This window comes from Rhinoraja longicauda, chromosome 1, assembly GCF_053455715.1.
Source record: "Rhinoraja longicauda isolate Sanriku21f chromosome 1, sRhiLon1.1, whole genome shotgun sequence".
Classification (NCBI taxonomy): Eukaryota; Metazoa; Chordata; class Chondrichthyes; order Rajiformes; family Arhynchobatidae; genus Rhinoraja; species Rhinoraja longicauda.
Genome location: NC_135953.1, coordinates 17,353,717 through 17,371,031, shown reverse-complemented (window position 1 = coordinate 17,371,031; position 17,315 = coordinate 17,353,717). Strand labels below are relative to the sequence as shown.

At 45.7% G+C, this 17,315-nt stretch overlaps 1 protein-coding gene across 3 annotated transcripts in view; it reads right to left on the bottom strand.

The window, feature by feature from the left end:
- The window catches only part of LOC144600647 (fibroblast growth factor receptor-like 1), a 322,463-nt gene that overhangs the window by 36,138 nt on the left and 269,010 nt on the right, over positions 1-17,315 (bottom strand). For all 3 annotated transcript variants that reach the window (XM_078412624.1, XM_078412537.1, XM_078412671.1), the window contains exon 4: positions 1,427-1,516. In XM_078412624.1, coding sequence (XP_078268750.1) covers positions 1,427-1,516 — 90 coding nt within the window. The remainder of the gene's footprint in view (positions 1-1,426; positions 1,517-17,315) is intronic.

Sequence of the window (17,315 nt, the reverse complement as noted above, 5' to 3'; positions counted from 1 at the left end):
TTTCCGCGCTGTATCCCTAAACTAAACTGAATTATACAAAGTGCTGGAGAAGTGGGCCGGGAAACATCCGTGGAGGGAATGGGTAGGAGATGTTTCATGTAGGGACTCTTTTTCAGACCCTCCTTCTTAGGGGTCTTGAGAGGTAGGTGCTGTGATTCTTAAGTAGTGGTAGAGATATCAACAAGGGGATATAACTGCAATATAAGGGGCAGTTCCCTCTGTAACTCCCTGGTCCACTCGACCCTTCCTACCCAAACCACCCCATCCCTGGGCACTTTCCCCTACAAACGCAGGAGATGCAACACCTGTCCCTTTACCTCCCCCCTCAACTCTAGCAATCTGATCTCCCGGTGGTTGAGCACTTCAACTCCCCCTCCCATTCCCAGTCTGACCTTTCTGTCATGGGCCTCCTCCAGTGCCATAGTGAGGCCCACCGGAAATTGGAGGAACAGCACCTCATATTTCGCCTGGGCAGCTTGCAGCCCAGCGGTCTGAACATTGACTTCTCCAACTTTAGATATTTCCTCTGTCCCTCTCTTCCCCTCCCCCTTCCCAGATCTCCCACTGTCTTCCTGTCTCCACCTATATCCTTCCTTTGTCCCGCCCCCCCGACATCAGTCTGAAGAAGGGTCTCGACCCGAAACGTCACCCATTCCTTCTCTCCTGAGATGCGGCCTGACCTGCTGAGTTACTCCAGCATTTTGTGATTAACCACCCATACGCTAGTCGTGTGCTACACACTAGGGACAATTTACAGAAGTCAATTAACCTACAAACCTGCACGTCTTTGGAATGTGGGAGGAGACTGAACCCCCTGGAGTACACCCATGCAGTCGTAGGGAGAATGTACAAACTCCATGCAGACAACACCCGTTGCCAGGATCGAACCTGGGTCTCTGGCGCTGTGAGGCAGCAGCTCTACCGCTGTGCTACCGTGCCGCCCTATGCCACAGAAGAGGAGTTGAGAGCAGCTTACTCCTGCTCCTTATTTCCTTGTGTGCTTGTGAACCCGACCATCAGGCAATTGTACCTCCAGTTTCAGCTCCATTCCCTTGGCTGGGCGAACAGGGGTGGAAAACACTCCTTGGTTACTTGCGCTAAAGACACGTACGTGACAGCAACTGTGTGCTGCTCTCCATTTCCAAACTCTGTTACCATTGAAATTAACAGAGATGAATTGAGGTGCAGTGCATGTTGCACAGATGTTACTAAATATGCATGGTTCGCACGCGCAACTGACGATTAACGTCTGCCTAAAGCTTCTCGGCCTCCCCTAATGCCATCTGCACAATAACAAATTGAATTTCACCTAATCAGAGCAGGCAATGGATACATAATACATGGATCAGTTCAACTCACATCTAATGACGGAAGAACGAAAGGCTGTGTTAGTGCTTAGTCCGACAGAGTATTCAAGGTTGCATACCCCATTGTTTTCCTGTGGGATCTTCGTTTGTATATTCCCCATTTGATCCTTGCGGCAGTTTCTGTCCATCCTTTCCTGTGCTTGAATCGTCTGTAAACAAATTAAACAAGGAAGCATTTACAAATGTTAGCACGTGAGACTTTGACGTGGAAATGAAGAGAGCCAAATTCATACGCTATCCCGGGGATACCAAAAATATTTATTTGTAACTTTCCGGATTTTCTTTAGTCTTCAAGGGTAAATAATTTCTGTGAGTTATTTCTTTTGCAGAGCAGAAGGGCAAGGATTAGAGGTGCAACATAATGAATGGAGAGAAGACAAAGTTGAGCAAAACGGTGGCGCAGCGGTAAAGCTGCTGCCTCACAGAGACTCGGATTCGATCCTGACTACGGGTGCCTGTCAGTATGGAGTTTCTACGTTCTCCCCGTGACCTGCATGGGTTTTCTCCGAGATCTTCGTTTTTCTCCCACACACCAAAGGCGTACAGTTTGCAGGTTAATTTGCTTGGTACAAATGTAAGCGTGTGTAGAGAGTGGTAACTGTTCAGTCCTAATAGTAACGCCAAAGAACTTGAAGCTCCCAACCATTTCCACATCTGCACCATTGATTCTAATTGGGGCACAGACTCCCCAATGATGGTTTATGGGGTCATACATAATTGGTCCTGTTATATTAAAGGACTATTTATAATTATCTATTCATGTACTTTCACTAGTTTTGGAGTAAAACCTATTACTGTAAATTATTGGTAAAATTCAGTAAGTAATTGAAATTATTACTGTAAAAATTATTTAAGTAGAAATTATTACTGGGAACTAATATTATAAATATGCAATTGCTGAATAATTACTGAATTACTCTTGGAATCGAAAGTAAAGGAATATCAAGTTTTATTAAACTGCTTTTTGCAATCAGCTAAGGTTCAACTAAAATCTAAAGGCCTCCTTTTCATGAGTAAATGATCAGTTTATTTTGAATCCTGCATCATTTCCTTGTTTTAATTGTGCTGCACTAAATGCTCTTAATGAGACTTTGCTTTTAAATGGGTCAAATCTCTGCGGTTAAGTGCAGTCTATGTAAAATTATTTCTTCTCTCATTTTTTTAAGCATAGGGGGTGGCACGGTGGCGCAGCGGTAGAGTTGCTGCCTTACAGCGCTTGCAGCACCAGAGACCCGGGTTCGATCCCGACTACGGGTGCTGTCTGTTCGGAGTTTGTACGTTCTCCCCATGACCGCGTGGGTTTTCTCTGAGATCTTTGGTTTCGTCCCACACCTCAAAGACATACAGGTATGTAGGTTAATTGGCATGATATAAGTGTAAATTGTCCGTAGTGTGTGTAGGATAGTGTTAATGTGCAGGGATCGTTGGTTTGTGCAGACTCGATGGGCCGAAGGGCCTGTTTCCACACTGTATCTCTAACTCTAAACTAAAAAATAAATATTGCCCTCTACCACACCTGGAGTATTGTGTGCAAATTTGGCTTCCTAATTTGAGGAAGGACATTAATGCTATTGAGGGAATGCATCGTAGGTTCACCAGGTTAATTCCCAGGATGGCGGGACTGACATCTGATGAAAGAATGGGTCGACTGGGCTTGTATTCACTGGAATTTAGAAGGATGAGAGGGGATCTTATCAAAACATATAAAATTCTTAAAGGATTGGACAGGCTAGATGCAGGAAAAATGTTCCCGATGTTGGGGGAGTCCAGAACCAGGGGTCACAGTTTAAGAATAAGGGGTAGGCCATTTAGGACTGAGATGAGGAAAAGCTTTTTCACGCAGAGAGTTGTGAATCTGTTGAATTCACTGCCACAGAAGGCAGTGGAGGCAATTCACTAGATGTTTTCAAGGGAGAGTTAGATTTAGTTCGTAGGGCTAAAGGAATCAAGGGATATGGGGAAAAAGCAGGAATGGGGTACTGATTTTAGATGATCAACTATGATCATTGAATTTCAGTGCTGGCTCGAAGGGCCGAATGGCCTACTCCTGTTCCTGTTTTTCTGTTTCTGTTTCTATGTTTCTGCTGAAGATATGCATTTGCCTAGTTTTCTGTGGAAGCCAACCAGTAATAATTGCAATTAGAAGAAGGATATCAAGGCCTATTATATATCTGGCCATCACGTAGTCCCTTTCCACTGCAAGCAAAGACATACTTAATCAAACCAACAACTGTCCACTCAAGCAGTTATACTCCCATTACACAAGAAATAAGGTTGAGGGCTCTTATGCTGTTTCAGCTAGGCTGTGAGCAGCAATTTTCATTCCTTCACGTATCACAAAGTTATCATTATATTGTCACACCAAAGACATTGCATAGTTTAGCAATGGTGAGTTTAGCAAGAGTTATGCAGTACTCTCATATCCCATATTGAAAAGAATTGGTTGAGCTTAAGAGGTGTTAAGAGATGATTATTTGGTCCATTGAGTCCAGACTTGTTTTTCTGTGGTGCATTATAATCAGTGTCATCCCCTCCCAGTCTTCCCACAGTCCCGCAAATTAGTTTCCATCACAAGTCCTCTTTTGAAATACTGCAGACACCAGAAATCTGAAATAAAAAGAAAGATGCCTCACACCGTTGGTAGAATCTGCCCAGAATCCAATGGCAGAGCTGCAGGGATTTCCCAGAGGATCGACACAAAAAGCTGGAGTAACTCAGCGGGCCAGGCAGCATCTCTGGAGAAAAGGAACAGGTGACGTTTCAGGTTGAGAGGATTTCCCAGTATTAGGTCAGTGAATTCACCTCCCCCTCCAGGAACACTCTCGCTGACATCAATGGAGACTCCTGGATCTCAAGATTAGTGTGGCAAAGATCGGTGTGGTAGGTTGGGAAGTGCCCGATCCGAAGCGTCACCTACCCATTCCCTCCACAGATGTTGCCAGACCCTGTGACCACGTGGATTTTCTCCGGGTGCTCCAGTTTCCTCCCACATCCCATAGGCATGCAAGTTTGTAGATTTTTTAGATTTCTTTTTAGATTTTAGAGATACAGCGCGGAAACAGGCCCTTCGGCCCACCGAGTCCGCACCGCCCAGCGATCCCCGCACATTAACACTATCCTTCACACACTAGGGACAATTTTTACATTTACCCAGTCAATTAACCTACATACCTGTACGTCTTTGGAGTGTGGGAGGAAACCGAAGATCTCAGAGAAAACCCACGCAGGTCACGGGGAGAACGTACAAACTCCGTACAGACGGCGCCCGTAGTCAGGATCGAACCTCTAAATTCGGTAGGTTCATTCATTTATTTATTTTTCAGTTTAGTTTAGTTTAGTTTAGAGATACAGGGCGGAAACGGGCCCTTTGGCCCACCCGGTTCGCGCCGACCAGCGATTCCCGCATATTAATACTATCCTACTCCCACTAGGGACAATTTTCACATTTACCAAGCCAATTAACCTACAAACCTGCACGTCTTTGGAGTGTGGGAGGAAACTGAAGATCTCGGAGAAAACGCACGCAGGAGAAAGTACAAAGTCCGTACAGACAGCACCCGTAGTCGGGATCGAACCCGGGTCTCCTGGCGGTGCATTCGCTGTAAGGCCGCAACTCTACCGCTGCCCCACCGTTCCTTGACTTTGAAGTCCTGATTATTTTGTAGTGTCTAAATGCACTTAAAATTCATTTATTTTTAGAAAAATCAGTCATTTCTATACAATTTTGATACGATTTAGTTTCATTAAACAAGACGGGGCAACAGAGTGACGCAGGGGTAGTGTTGCCGCCTTGCAGCGCCAGAGACCTGGGTTCGATCCTGACTATGGGTACGGAGTTTGTACGTTCTCCCTGTGACCGCGTGGATTTCCTCCCACATTCTAAAGACTTGCAGGTTAATTGGCCTCTGTTAATTGTCCCTGATGTGTAGGATGGAACTGGTGTAAGGGTGATGGTTGGTCGGCGTGGACCCGGCGGGCCGAAGGGCCCGTTTCCACAGTGTATCTCCAAACTAAACTAAACCAAACCCCAGCATTTCCAGTTAAAGAATAACGGAGGAATGCACACGCCCCTTCACCCTTGTCCAACTGCTGGATCATTGGTTTGGTGGTGGAGTTCACATCTCAGAGCCTGAATGATTTGGTTCACCGAACTGACCCAGGAGGTGTCAGGTGCACTGACTTTCAAATAAGTAATTGAACCCAGTCTTCCTTGACCTTACAGATGGATGAAAATGATCCCCGAGGCACTATCTTAAAAGAGAGCTCATGAGTTACCTTGGTGGCTTGGTCATTTTAATCTCCAACCAAGGAAAGACACAAAGTGCTGGAGTAACTCAGCTGGTCATAAGGTCATGAGGTCATAAGGAATAGGAGTAGAATTAGGCCATTCGCCCCATCATGTCTACTCTGCCATTCAATCATGGCTGATCTATCTCTCCCTCCAAATCCCATTCTCCTGCCTTCTCCCCATAGCCTCTGACATCTGGACTAATCAAAAATCTATCTATCTCTGCCTTAAAAATATCCACTGACTTGGCCTCCACAGTCTTCTGTGGCAAAGAGTTCCACAGATTCACCACCCTATGATTAAATAAATTTCTCCTCGTCAACTTCCTAAAAGAACGTCCTTTAATTCTGAGGCTATGACCTCTAGTCCTAGACTCTACTGCTAGTGGAAACATCTACTCCACATCCACTCTATCTAAGCCTTTCACTATTCGGAAATTTTCACTGAGGTACCCCCTCATTCTCATACACTCCAGTGAGTACAGGCCCAGTGCCGACAAATGTTCATCATATGTTAACCTACTCATTCCTGGGATCATTCTTGTAAACCTCCTCTGGACCCTCTCCAGAGCCAGCACATCCTTCCTCAGATATGGTGCCCATTGGGTCAGGCAACAGTCCTGGAGAATAACGATACGTGACTGTTCGGGTCGGGACCCGGTTTCATAATGATCAGTGTGAAGAAGGATCTTGATCCAAAAGTCACTGATCCATGTTATCCAGGGATACGGTCTGACCCGATGAGTGACTGCAGCTTTTTGTGTCTTACCTTGGTAAACTAGCATCTGCAGATCCTTTTTTTCTACATTAATCTCCAAGCAGCACCATAAAAAACAAGAACAGATTACTTGTTCATTATTATTATGAGAGCATGTGTGTAAACTAACCACAGTATTTTCCTGGATGACAATAGTAAGTATAGAATGTAGAGCGTTAGAATAACACAGCATAGGAATCGGCCCTACGGCCCACACTAGGTTAATTCCCGGAATGGCGGGACTGTCGTATGTTGAAAGACTGGAGCGACTAGGCTTGTATACGCTGGAATTTAGAAGGATGAGAGGGGTTCTTATTGAAACATATAAGATTATTAAGGGATTGGACACGTTAGAGGCAGGAAACATGTTCCCAATGTTGGGGGAGTCCAGAACCAGGGGCCACAGTTTAAGAATAAGGGGTAGGCCATTTAGAACTGAGATGAGGAAAAACTTTTTCAGTCAGAGAGTTGTAAATCTGTGGAATTCTCTGCCTCAAAAGGCAGTGGAGGCCAATTCTCTGAATGCTTTCAAGAAAGAGCTAGATAGAGCTCTTAATGATAGCGGAGTCAGGGGGTATGGGGAGAAGGCAGGAACGGGGTATTGATTGAGAATAATCAGCCATGATCACATTGAATGGCGTTGCTGGCTCGAAGGGCCGAATGGTTACTCCTGCACCTATTGTCTATTGTCTATTGTTCACAATGTACACAAATATTACGTTGGCTGAAAATTGTTTTAAGATGCTTTGTGCTGTTTAAACATGCTTTTCTTTGTCTGGTGAAAAATCATAGTTTTACAATCTAATAAAGTTTGAAAAAATTATTACGTTCAAAAGATTCCAAGACCAGAACGCAAAGCTTTACGGTAAGAGGGTTAAAGTTTAAAGGGGATGTGCAGGCCAAGTATCTTTTCACAGAGGGTGGTAGGTGCCTGGAGCGTGCTGCCACAGTTGGTAGTGCAGGTACATACAATGTAATAAACAATGTAATAAATGAGAGAAAAAAGTATAGTGGGTGTATATAGACAGCACATAAACACACAAAATGCTGGAGTGACTCAGTGGGTCGACTCCAAAACGTCACCCATTCCTTCTCTCCGGAGTTGTTGCCTGTCCTACTAACTTACTCCAGCGTTTTGTGTCCATCTTTGTTACACGCACACACATGCTGCAGTTCCTTCCTACACGTATACACACATACACACATACATACATACATATACACACATACATATACACACACACGCACATGCGTATTTATATATAAATACACTGTGTTTATATACATACATATACACACACACACATACACACGCATACATACATATACACACATATATTTTTCTATTCACTGTGTTTATATACATACATATACATACACACACATACACACGCATACATAAACATACACACATATATTTTTCTTTTCACTGTGTTTGTATACCTACATATACATACACACACATACACACGCATACATACACATACACACATATATTTTTCTATCCACTGTGTTTATATACATACATATACATACATAGAGTATGTATATACATACATAGAGTATGTATATACATACATACATATACATACATATACATACATACAGCGGTAGAGTTGCTGCTTTACAGCGAATGCAGCGCCGGAGACTCAGGTTCGATCCTGACTACGGGTGCTGCACTGTAAGGAGTTTGTACGTTCTCCCCGTGACCTGCGTGGGTTTTCTCCGAGATCTTCGGTTTCCTCCCACACTCCAAAGACGTACAGGTATGTAGGTTAATTGGCTGGGTAAATGTAAAAATTGTCCCTAGTGGGTGTAGGATAGTGTTAATGTACGGGGATCACTGGGCGGCACGGACTTGGAGGGCTGAAAAGGCCTGTTTCCGGCTGTATATATATGATATGATATGATACACACACATACACACGCAGACACCCACATATATACAGATGCATATATGCACACACACACATATACACACACATACACACATACACTGTAGAAGAGTCAACATGTTTACGGGCAGTGTAAAGAAGACAAACTGCTGTAGTTGTGTTTCATTCTTCGTTACCTCTCAGCACAGCCCAAGCAGCTAGATTTTAAATGCAACTTGGTTCGCGGCCAAGGCTTTGATGTTGAGCTGAATTGCTGCAATTGCTTTGATCTTCTAAAGATCCAACTCTGCGCCCTGCTTGCCCGCAGTCCCCTCGCCCTTCTGAAAGGAACCTGTCCGGACTTTTCATGGTGCAGACACCCGGAATGAGATTCAAAATGGACAAAGAAGGGTGAACTCATCCCCATTTATTGGCAATTTATACGGAGCTCTTCAAAAAGCAACCGGGGCAAGGTATTGGGGCCGTTACCAATGAATTCGAGTAGATCGGACGTGATTTTGATACCAATTAAAAGAATGTTATTTAATAACTGAAATGACCCAGTTCTGGAGAAGGAGTCATCAACTATCTTTAAAAAAAATCCAAGGCAAGATAAGTCTCAGCTTTGACTACACTAGGCCAGATTCGAAGCCTTTGAAGTCAGGGGGGCTTTTAAGCCCCATTTCACAGATGATCCAGCTTTGCATAAATAAACATGCTGACCTTTGAGCTCTAACTGGAGACCTGAGCACACTTCAAAGGAAAGGGTGAAACGATCAACATGCATCATTAAGGCGACCCTCCCGACAAAAGGAGGGAGCTGAGCGAGGGAGAGTGGGAGGGGATGTAGGCCGAGGGGGTGGGGGTGGGTGTAGGGGGCTTTAGGGGAGGGAAGTGTTGGGGGAATCAAAACAAAAACACTGAAAGCGAGGGGAAAAAACTGTACAGACGTCAGACCTACACAACCATAACAGGGAGGCTCGGTGCTGTTAGTGACGGCTGGATCAACTCCTGACAAATGTCAAATCTAGTGCAGTGATCATGTTTGACAGGTAAAGACGAGAGGATAAGCATGGAAGGCAGGCACAGGTTTGGTTAAATACTTGCTATCCCCTGACCATATTGTCTGTTCCCAGTCATTGCCTCCGATCTCTTAATAATCCACCTGCTTAAGCAGGTCAATAATTCAAACACAATACACACACCAATCAGGAAATTTAAGTGTGAATGTGCCCAGGTTGTGGTAACCTTGACAATAATTACCGATCATCCCAGGACTGACGGCTTAGTTGGAACCACACACTATATCCTTGTGTGTTCCTTCTGCAGAATGTTCTGTTCTTTGGAGAACCAAAAGCAATTAACACAATCCCGTGTCCATAACAAACAAGCATTGCAATGATTGAGGTAAAATTTAGTTTAGTTTTGTTTAGTTTAGTTTAGAGATACAGCGCGGAAACAGGCCTTTCGGCTCACCAGAGTCTGCGCCGATCGGCGATCACTGCACACTAACACTATCCAACACACACTTGGCACAATTTGCAATTTTACAAAACCAATCAGCCTGCAGGTCTTTGTGAAATCAATGCAGGATTATCGGTGGGGCACTGGTGTAGAGGAAGATGTGAGGGAAGTGGGTGCAAAGGAGGTAGGCTTTTGCATCCTAGCCTAAATGGCATTTAGATTGGGCAGTTTGTATGAAAGGCACGTGTGTGATCTGCCACCACTCATTGAAAACAGATTCCAAAAGTTAAAGTTGAGCAAAAAAGTTTTTGTCCTTTTTAGTTTAGTTTAGTTTAGTTCAGAAATACAGCACGTAAATAAGCCCTTCGGCCCACCGTGTCCGCATCGACCAGTGATCCTCGCACATTAACACTATCCTACACACACTGGGGCCAATTTACACTTATACTAAGCCAATTAACCTACAAACCTGTACATGTTTGGAGTGTGGGAGGAAACCGAAAATCTAGGAGAAAACCCACGCGGTCACGGGGAGAAGGTACAAACTCCGTACAGACAGCACCCGTATTCAGGATCGAACCCAGGTCTCTGGCGCTGCAAGCGCTGTAAGGCAGCATCTCTACCACCCATTTAGTTTAGTTTTGTTTAGTTTAGTTTAGAGATACAGCGCGGAAACAGGCCTTTCGGCTCACCAGAGTCCGCGCTGATCGGCGATCACTGCACACTAACACTATCCAACACACACTTGGCACAATTTTACTGGATGAGGATGTAATCATGAATGAGGCAGCGCAGTCAACCCTAGAAAAAGGGTCCTGAGTTACGATTATTGTTTTTATTTTGTCTGTTTACTATACATGTGTATATAATTTTTAATGTAAAATATAAAAATATATAAATGTGTATATACATATATATACATATATTTTTATATTTTACATTTTTTTTAAAATCTTTGTTTATTATAGGTTTTAGAGTACTATGTACTAAGACCAGGCCCAGACTGGGCGATCATTTCACTGAACACCTACGTTCAGTCCGCCTTGGCCTATGCAACAGTACTGCCAATATGTCAAGGGTAGTTGGGTTGCTCCTGGGCCTGGCCAAGCTGGCCATCTGCGAGTCACGGCGCCAGGTGGAAGAGGGCTCTGCCCGAGCCAGCTGCCTACCCCTTTTCCAGGGTTACGTCCGCGCCCGGGTGGTGTTAGAGAGGGACTACGCGCTGTCCACGGGCACCCTGGGGTCATTTCCGGGACCGCTGGGCACCGCGGGGGGTTGAATGCATCCTTGACAAGGAGTGTAAGATAGTTGTATAATAATTTATTGTTTGTCTTGTATTATGGTGGTGGGTTCTGTTTCGGTTTTATTGTATTGTAGATGTCAAGGCTGTCAGCACTGTGGCCTCCATTGGAGTGCACAACAAGATCAAAGCTGTCCAAAGTATAAACAAATTCACTCAGCCAATGTGTAGAGTGAGAACATCTTCCACACTTCAGTCGTGGCTTCATTTGGGGGGGACGTCACGAATGGAACAGACGTACAATTCCCCGTAGAAATACGCTGATGGACTGTTACAATCCACTCTAAGGGTTTGAACACAAAAGTCCAGGGGAACACTCGAGAGCAGTTCTGAGGGAAAGCTGTTGTGTTGCAGATGCTCCTGTCAGGTGAGGCATTAAACTGAAGGTCGAAATGCTCTCTCAGCTATTTATCAAAGCTGCAGGGCTCTACTTTGAAAATTGGAATCCGAACCAATATTCATCCCTAAATCAACATTATTAAAAGCATAACGTGCCAGAGATACTCAGCGGGTCAGGCAGCATCTCTGGGAAAAAAAGGATAGGTGACTTTTCGTGTCAAGACCCTTCTTCAGGATCCGACCCTGAAACGTCACCCCAACCTTTTTCTCCAATGTTGCTGCCTGACCCGCTGAGTTACTCCAGCATTTTAGACAATAGACAATAGACAATAGGTGCAGGAGTAGACCATTCGGCCCTTCGAGCCAGCACCACCATCTCTGGGGAGAAGGAATGGGTGATGTTTCGGGTCGAGATCCTTCTTCAGACTGAGAGTCAGGGGAGGTGATGAGTTCCTTCTGCCTGTGCTCCAGATGCAAGAAATAGAGACTTCTCAATACCACGCTAAATAGTCATAGACAATAGACGATAGACAATAGCCAATAGGTGCAGGATTAGGCCATTCGGCCCTTTGAGCCAGCACCACCATTCAATGTGATCATAGCTGATCATTCTCAATCAGTACCCCGTTCCTGCTTTCTCCCCATACCCCCTGACTCTGCTATCTTTAAGAGCTCTGTCTAGCTCTCTCTTGAAAGTATCCAGAGAATTGGCCCCCACTGCCTTCTGAGGCAGAGAATTCCACAGATTTACAACTCTCTGACTGAAAACGTTTTTCCTCATCTCCGTTCTAAATGGCCTACCCCTTATTCTTAAACTGTGGCCTCTGGTTCTGGACTCCCCCAACATTGGGAACACGTTTCCTGCCTCTAACGTGTCCAATCCCTTAATAATCTTATATGTTTCAATAAGATCCCCTCTCATCCTTCTAAATTCCAGCGAATACAAGCCTAGTCGCTCTAGTCTTTCAACATACGACAGTCCCATCATTCAGGGAATTAACCTAGTGATCCCATGCTGTACGCCCTCAATAGCAAGAATGTCCTTCCTCAAATTTGGAGACCATAACTGCACACAGTACTCCAGGTGCGGTCTCACTAGGGCCCTGTACAACTGCAGAAGGACCTCTGTGCTCCTATACTCAACTCCTCTTGTCATAAAGGCCAACATGCCATTAGCTTTCTTAGTAATTGTAGTGCTCCCCTGACTGTTAGTCTGAAGAAGGGTCTCGACCCCAAACGTCACCCATTCCTTCTCCAGAGATGCTGCCTGACCCGCTGTTACTGCAGCATTTGATGTCTATCTTTGGTGTAAACCAATATCTGCAGTCCCTTCCTTAGAGTCATAGTCATATAGCATGGGAACAGGTCCATCAGCCCAACTTGCCCACACCATGTCCCAGCTACACTAGTCCCCCCTGCCTGTGTTTGGTCTATAACCCTCCAAACCTCTCCTATCCATGTACCTGTCTAACTGTTTCTTAAACATTGGGATAGTCCCTGCCTTGACTACCTCCTCCGGCAGCTCGTTCCATAAACCCATCACCCTTTGTGTGAAAAAGTTACCCCTCAGATTCCTATTAAATTTTTTCTCCTTCACCTTAAACCTATGTCCTCTGGTCCTCGATTCCCCTACTCTGGGCAAGAGACTCTGTACATCTACCCTATCTATTCCTCTCATGATTTCCTACTCCATCTTTCCTGAGCTGTGGTGCCCGGAAGTGAACGATCGGCACCAGGCAAGGTTTGTACAACCGAAGCATAACTTCCTCAAGTTGTAATCCAATATATCCTGAGTTAATGATAAACTGACAGACGTTACTATGGCCCAATACTGATGCGGGGTGGGGGGGGAAGCTTAGTTGTAACTCCTTCAAGCTTCACCAAAAATGACTTCACAGTCAAGCATTTATTGCAATGTGATTGATAACCCCTAGTCGCGGCAGCGGAGATTTGTAAAACAACATGTTAATCATGTCGTGTTTGGAAATACATGGCGCCTCTGGTTGAATGAAATCATTAACCAGCAAATCCACTTCGAAACCTTCGCCAGGCCATTCACAAAGTACATCGGTCTCTCGTACCTCATTGTGCTTGAGGTTAAGATTGTCGTTCGCGCCTTGATAGCGAGGATAGAGCTGGCGCCGACGGGCTTTGGTCACGCTCGAGTGAATACAATAAAAGCACACCTGAATTATATCATTAGCATCGCAGATAAACACATCAAACAAAAGGAAATGTCACTTTAGACCAGCTTTGTTCTGTCATGCAAACATGCAGCAAAAAGCCTTCTTGTGTTAAGGCTGCTTTCATCTGTCTATAATTTTGAGTGTATGGCTGCATATTAAAGACACGCACGCTGAGGGAAAATATTACAAGTGGTCGCACCGTGCAACATATCAAAGCAGCCGCATCTTTTGCCTTCAGAGTCAAAGGCTCCTTAAATTTCAGGCGGTGGGAACGATCAGGGCAGCCATGGTGCTCATCAATCACCTTTTTAATCTCAGATGGACACAACAAGCTGGAGTAACTCAGCGAGACAGGCAGCATCTCTTGCGACAAGGAGCAGGGGACGTTTCAGGTTGAGACCCTACAAGGGACAACTTTTTCACCCAGAGAGTTGCGAATCTGTGGAATTCTCTGCCTCAGACGGCAGTGGAGGCCGATTCTCTGGATGCTTTCAAGAGAGAGTTAGATAGAGCTCTTGAAGATAGCGGAATCAAGGGGTGTGGGGAGAAGGCAGGAACGGGGTACTGATTGTGGATGATCAGCCATGATCACAGTGAATGGCGGTGCTGGCTCGAAGGGCCGAATGGCTTACTCCTGCACCTTTTGTTTATTGTCCATTGACCCGAAACGTCACCCATTCCTTCTTTCCAGGGATGCTGCATGTCCCACTGAGTTACTCCAGCTTTTTGTGTCTATCTTTGGTTTAAACCAGCATCTGCAGTTCCTTCCAACACCTTTTCAATCTCGGTCTGCTGTGCTTTCCACACCGCGGATTCAGCATTCAGGAAGAGCCAAGAGCCAAGAGTCAAGAGCGCTCCATTGTCATGAGCAAAGGCACCGGAGCAATGACATGCAGGACAGCTCCGCAACAGAGGAAATGTGTAGGAAGGAACTGCAGATGCTGGTTTACACCGAAGATAGACGCAATAAAGCTGGAGTGACTCAACGGGTCAGACAGCATCTCTGGAGAAAAGGAATAGGTGACGTTTTGGCTCGCGTCTGAAGAAAAGAGGGGTCTTGACCCGAAACGCCACCTATTTCTTTTCACCAGAGATGCTGCCTGATCCTGATGCTGCTGCTGAGTTACTCCAGCTTTTTGTGTCTATCTTCATAACGGAGGACTCTGATTTACGGACTGTTCCCAAGGGCACATTCGGAGATGGACATCAAGTGCTGCTGGAAGGTCATCAACTCGCTCTTTGGTCTGCCCGGAACTTGTTGACCCCCCAAAAGATGTCCATCAGGGAATGTTGCCGACTGGCCCGCTGCAGGCTGCAGGAGTACGTGCTGAGGGACGCACTGAAGCTCGGTGATAAAGGTTCAAAGGTCTCCGATGAGGGAGATGGGAGGCCAGGACTGCTCTCTAGCTGGCGAGAGGACGGTTCAGTTGCCTGATAACAGCTGGGAACAAACTGTCCGTGAATCTGGAGTTACGGATTTCCAAACCTCTGTGCCTCTTGCCAGATGGGAGAGGGGAGAAGAGGGAGTGACCGACCGGGCAGCGTGTAAATGGAGTTCATGGAAGGGAGGTTGGCTTGCGCGATGATCTGGGCTACATCCGCAACTCTGCAATTTCTTGTGGTCTTGGATGGAGCCGTTCCCGAACCATGCTGTGATAAATCCCAATAAAATTATTTCTATGGAGCATCTGCAGAACTTGGTGAGGGTCGCTGGGGACATGCCAAACTTCCTAAGCCTACTGAGGAAGTAGAGGCGTTGGTGTGATTTCTTGGCCTTAGCTTCCCATGTGGCTGGTCATGGGCAAATCGCTAGTGATATTTATTGCTATGAACCAGAAGCTTTCAACATTCTCTACACCGGCACCTTCAATGTATATTCTGCCTGTGTACTGCGTGGCTTCCTGAAGCTAATCACAGTCTCCTTTGTCTCGTTGACATTGAGGGAGAGATTGTTGTCTTGGCACCAAGTACAATGTTCTCAATCTCCTTCCTGTGCTCTGTCTCGCCATTATTTGATATCCGGCCCACTACGGTGGTGTTATCTGCAAAGTTGTAAATTGAGTTGGATTGGTATTTGGCTGCACAGTCATGAGTGTACAAGGCGTATAGAAGGGAGCTGAGAATGCATCTTTGCCGGGCACCAGTGTTTAGAATTACTGTGTGGGGAGTAAATTATCCCCTCTCCTCACTGATTGTGGGCTGTTGGTCAGGAAGTCGAGGATCCAGTTGCAGAGGGTTCCACGAGTTTGGAGTTGAGCTTGGATGAGATAATGGTCTTGAAAGCAGAGCCGTAGTCTATGAATAGGAGTCTGGCGTAGGTGTCCTTCTTATCCAGGTGTTCCAGGGATGAATGTAGGCCCAGGGAGATGACATCAGCCATGGGCCTGTTGTGTAAGCAGGCAAACTGCTGTGGATCAAGGTTGTTTGGTAGACTGGCTTTAATGTGCGCCATAACCAGTGCCACACGCCACATGCTGGTGCCTTCGAACCTTGGCTCAGTTGCTAAACCACCCCATCACCTGCATCTACCTAATGGGCCATCGTGGACTCCACCCTTCCTGAGGTCATCTGTTGCCGGCCCTGTTTTGTTCAGGCCTTTTCTATCTTCAGGTCTGAGAAAAGGTTCTGACCCAAAACATCACCTATTCCTTTCCTCCAGAGGTGTTGCCTGACTCGCTGAGTTACTCCAGCACTTTGTGTCTATCAATTGCCAGGATTTGAGGATTTGACCCACCCACACCCCTTTTCCAGCTTTCTCCCCTCTGCTCCTCCAGTTTGGAGAAGGGTGCTGACCCAATACATCGACCGTCCACTTCCTCCACGGATGCTGACTGGTCTACTAAAGCACTTTGTGTTTTACTCGAAACTCCAGCATCTGCAGTTGCCTTGTGTGTTCATGAATGCTGGCATCTCGTTGGAACACAGAATCGGAGAATGATGCAATGCTTTGGCTGTTGCTGCAGAGTGTTTGTCCCGAAACATTCATCACCTCAGCTCCCTGCGTGGCCCCCTTTTCACCTGCACCATCTGTTTGTGGCCTTAGCTCAAGCTCATCTCTCAACACCCTGCTTGAGGTTTCAACAGAATCTTGAAAATGTGGGCCAAATGTAGCCTGCCATAACCCCTGGAACTATTTTCCTGCTTTTTCTGAAGAAAAAAAAAGCAGATGTATCATTTTCCCATTGATTTATGCCTCCATTTGTTTTACAAGACAGAGAAAGGGCAGAATCAAAGCTTGTTCGATTAGACTCAGGAAGACTGGGATGGACATCACCAGTGAAACCTCATCAGTCACTGCATTTGGGGAGTGCTGGGGTGCAGGCATAAAAACACAGGGAACGTGAATCTAGTTTAGAGTTTAGTCTAGTTTAGTTTAGTTTGGATTAGAGATATAGCATGGAAACATGCCCTTCTGCCCTCCGAGTCTGTGCTGACCAGCTATCACCCCATACACTAGCACCATCCCACACGCAAGGGACAATTTACAATTTTACCGAAGCCATTTAACTTACAAGCCTGTACTTCTTTGGAGTGTGGGAGGAAACTGGGAACGCCTGGAGAAAACCCACGCAGGACATAGGGAGAATGTACAGACTCCATGAAGGCAGCACCCGTAGTCAGGATTGAACCTGGGTCTCTGGCGCTGTGAGGCAGTTACTCTACCGCTGCGCCACCCCCCACATTCCTCCCACTTCCGTCGCCAGGCAAAGTATCCTTTGTAAGAAATATCATTAAAGCTGC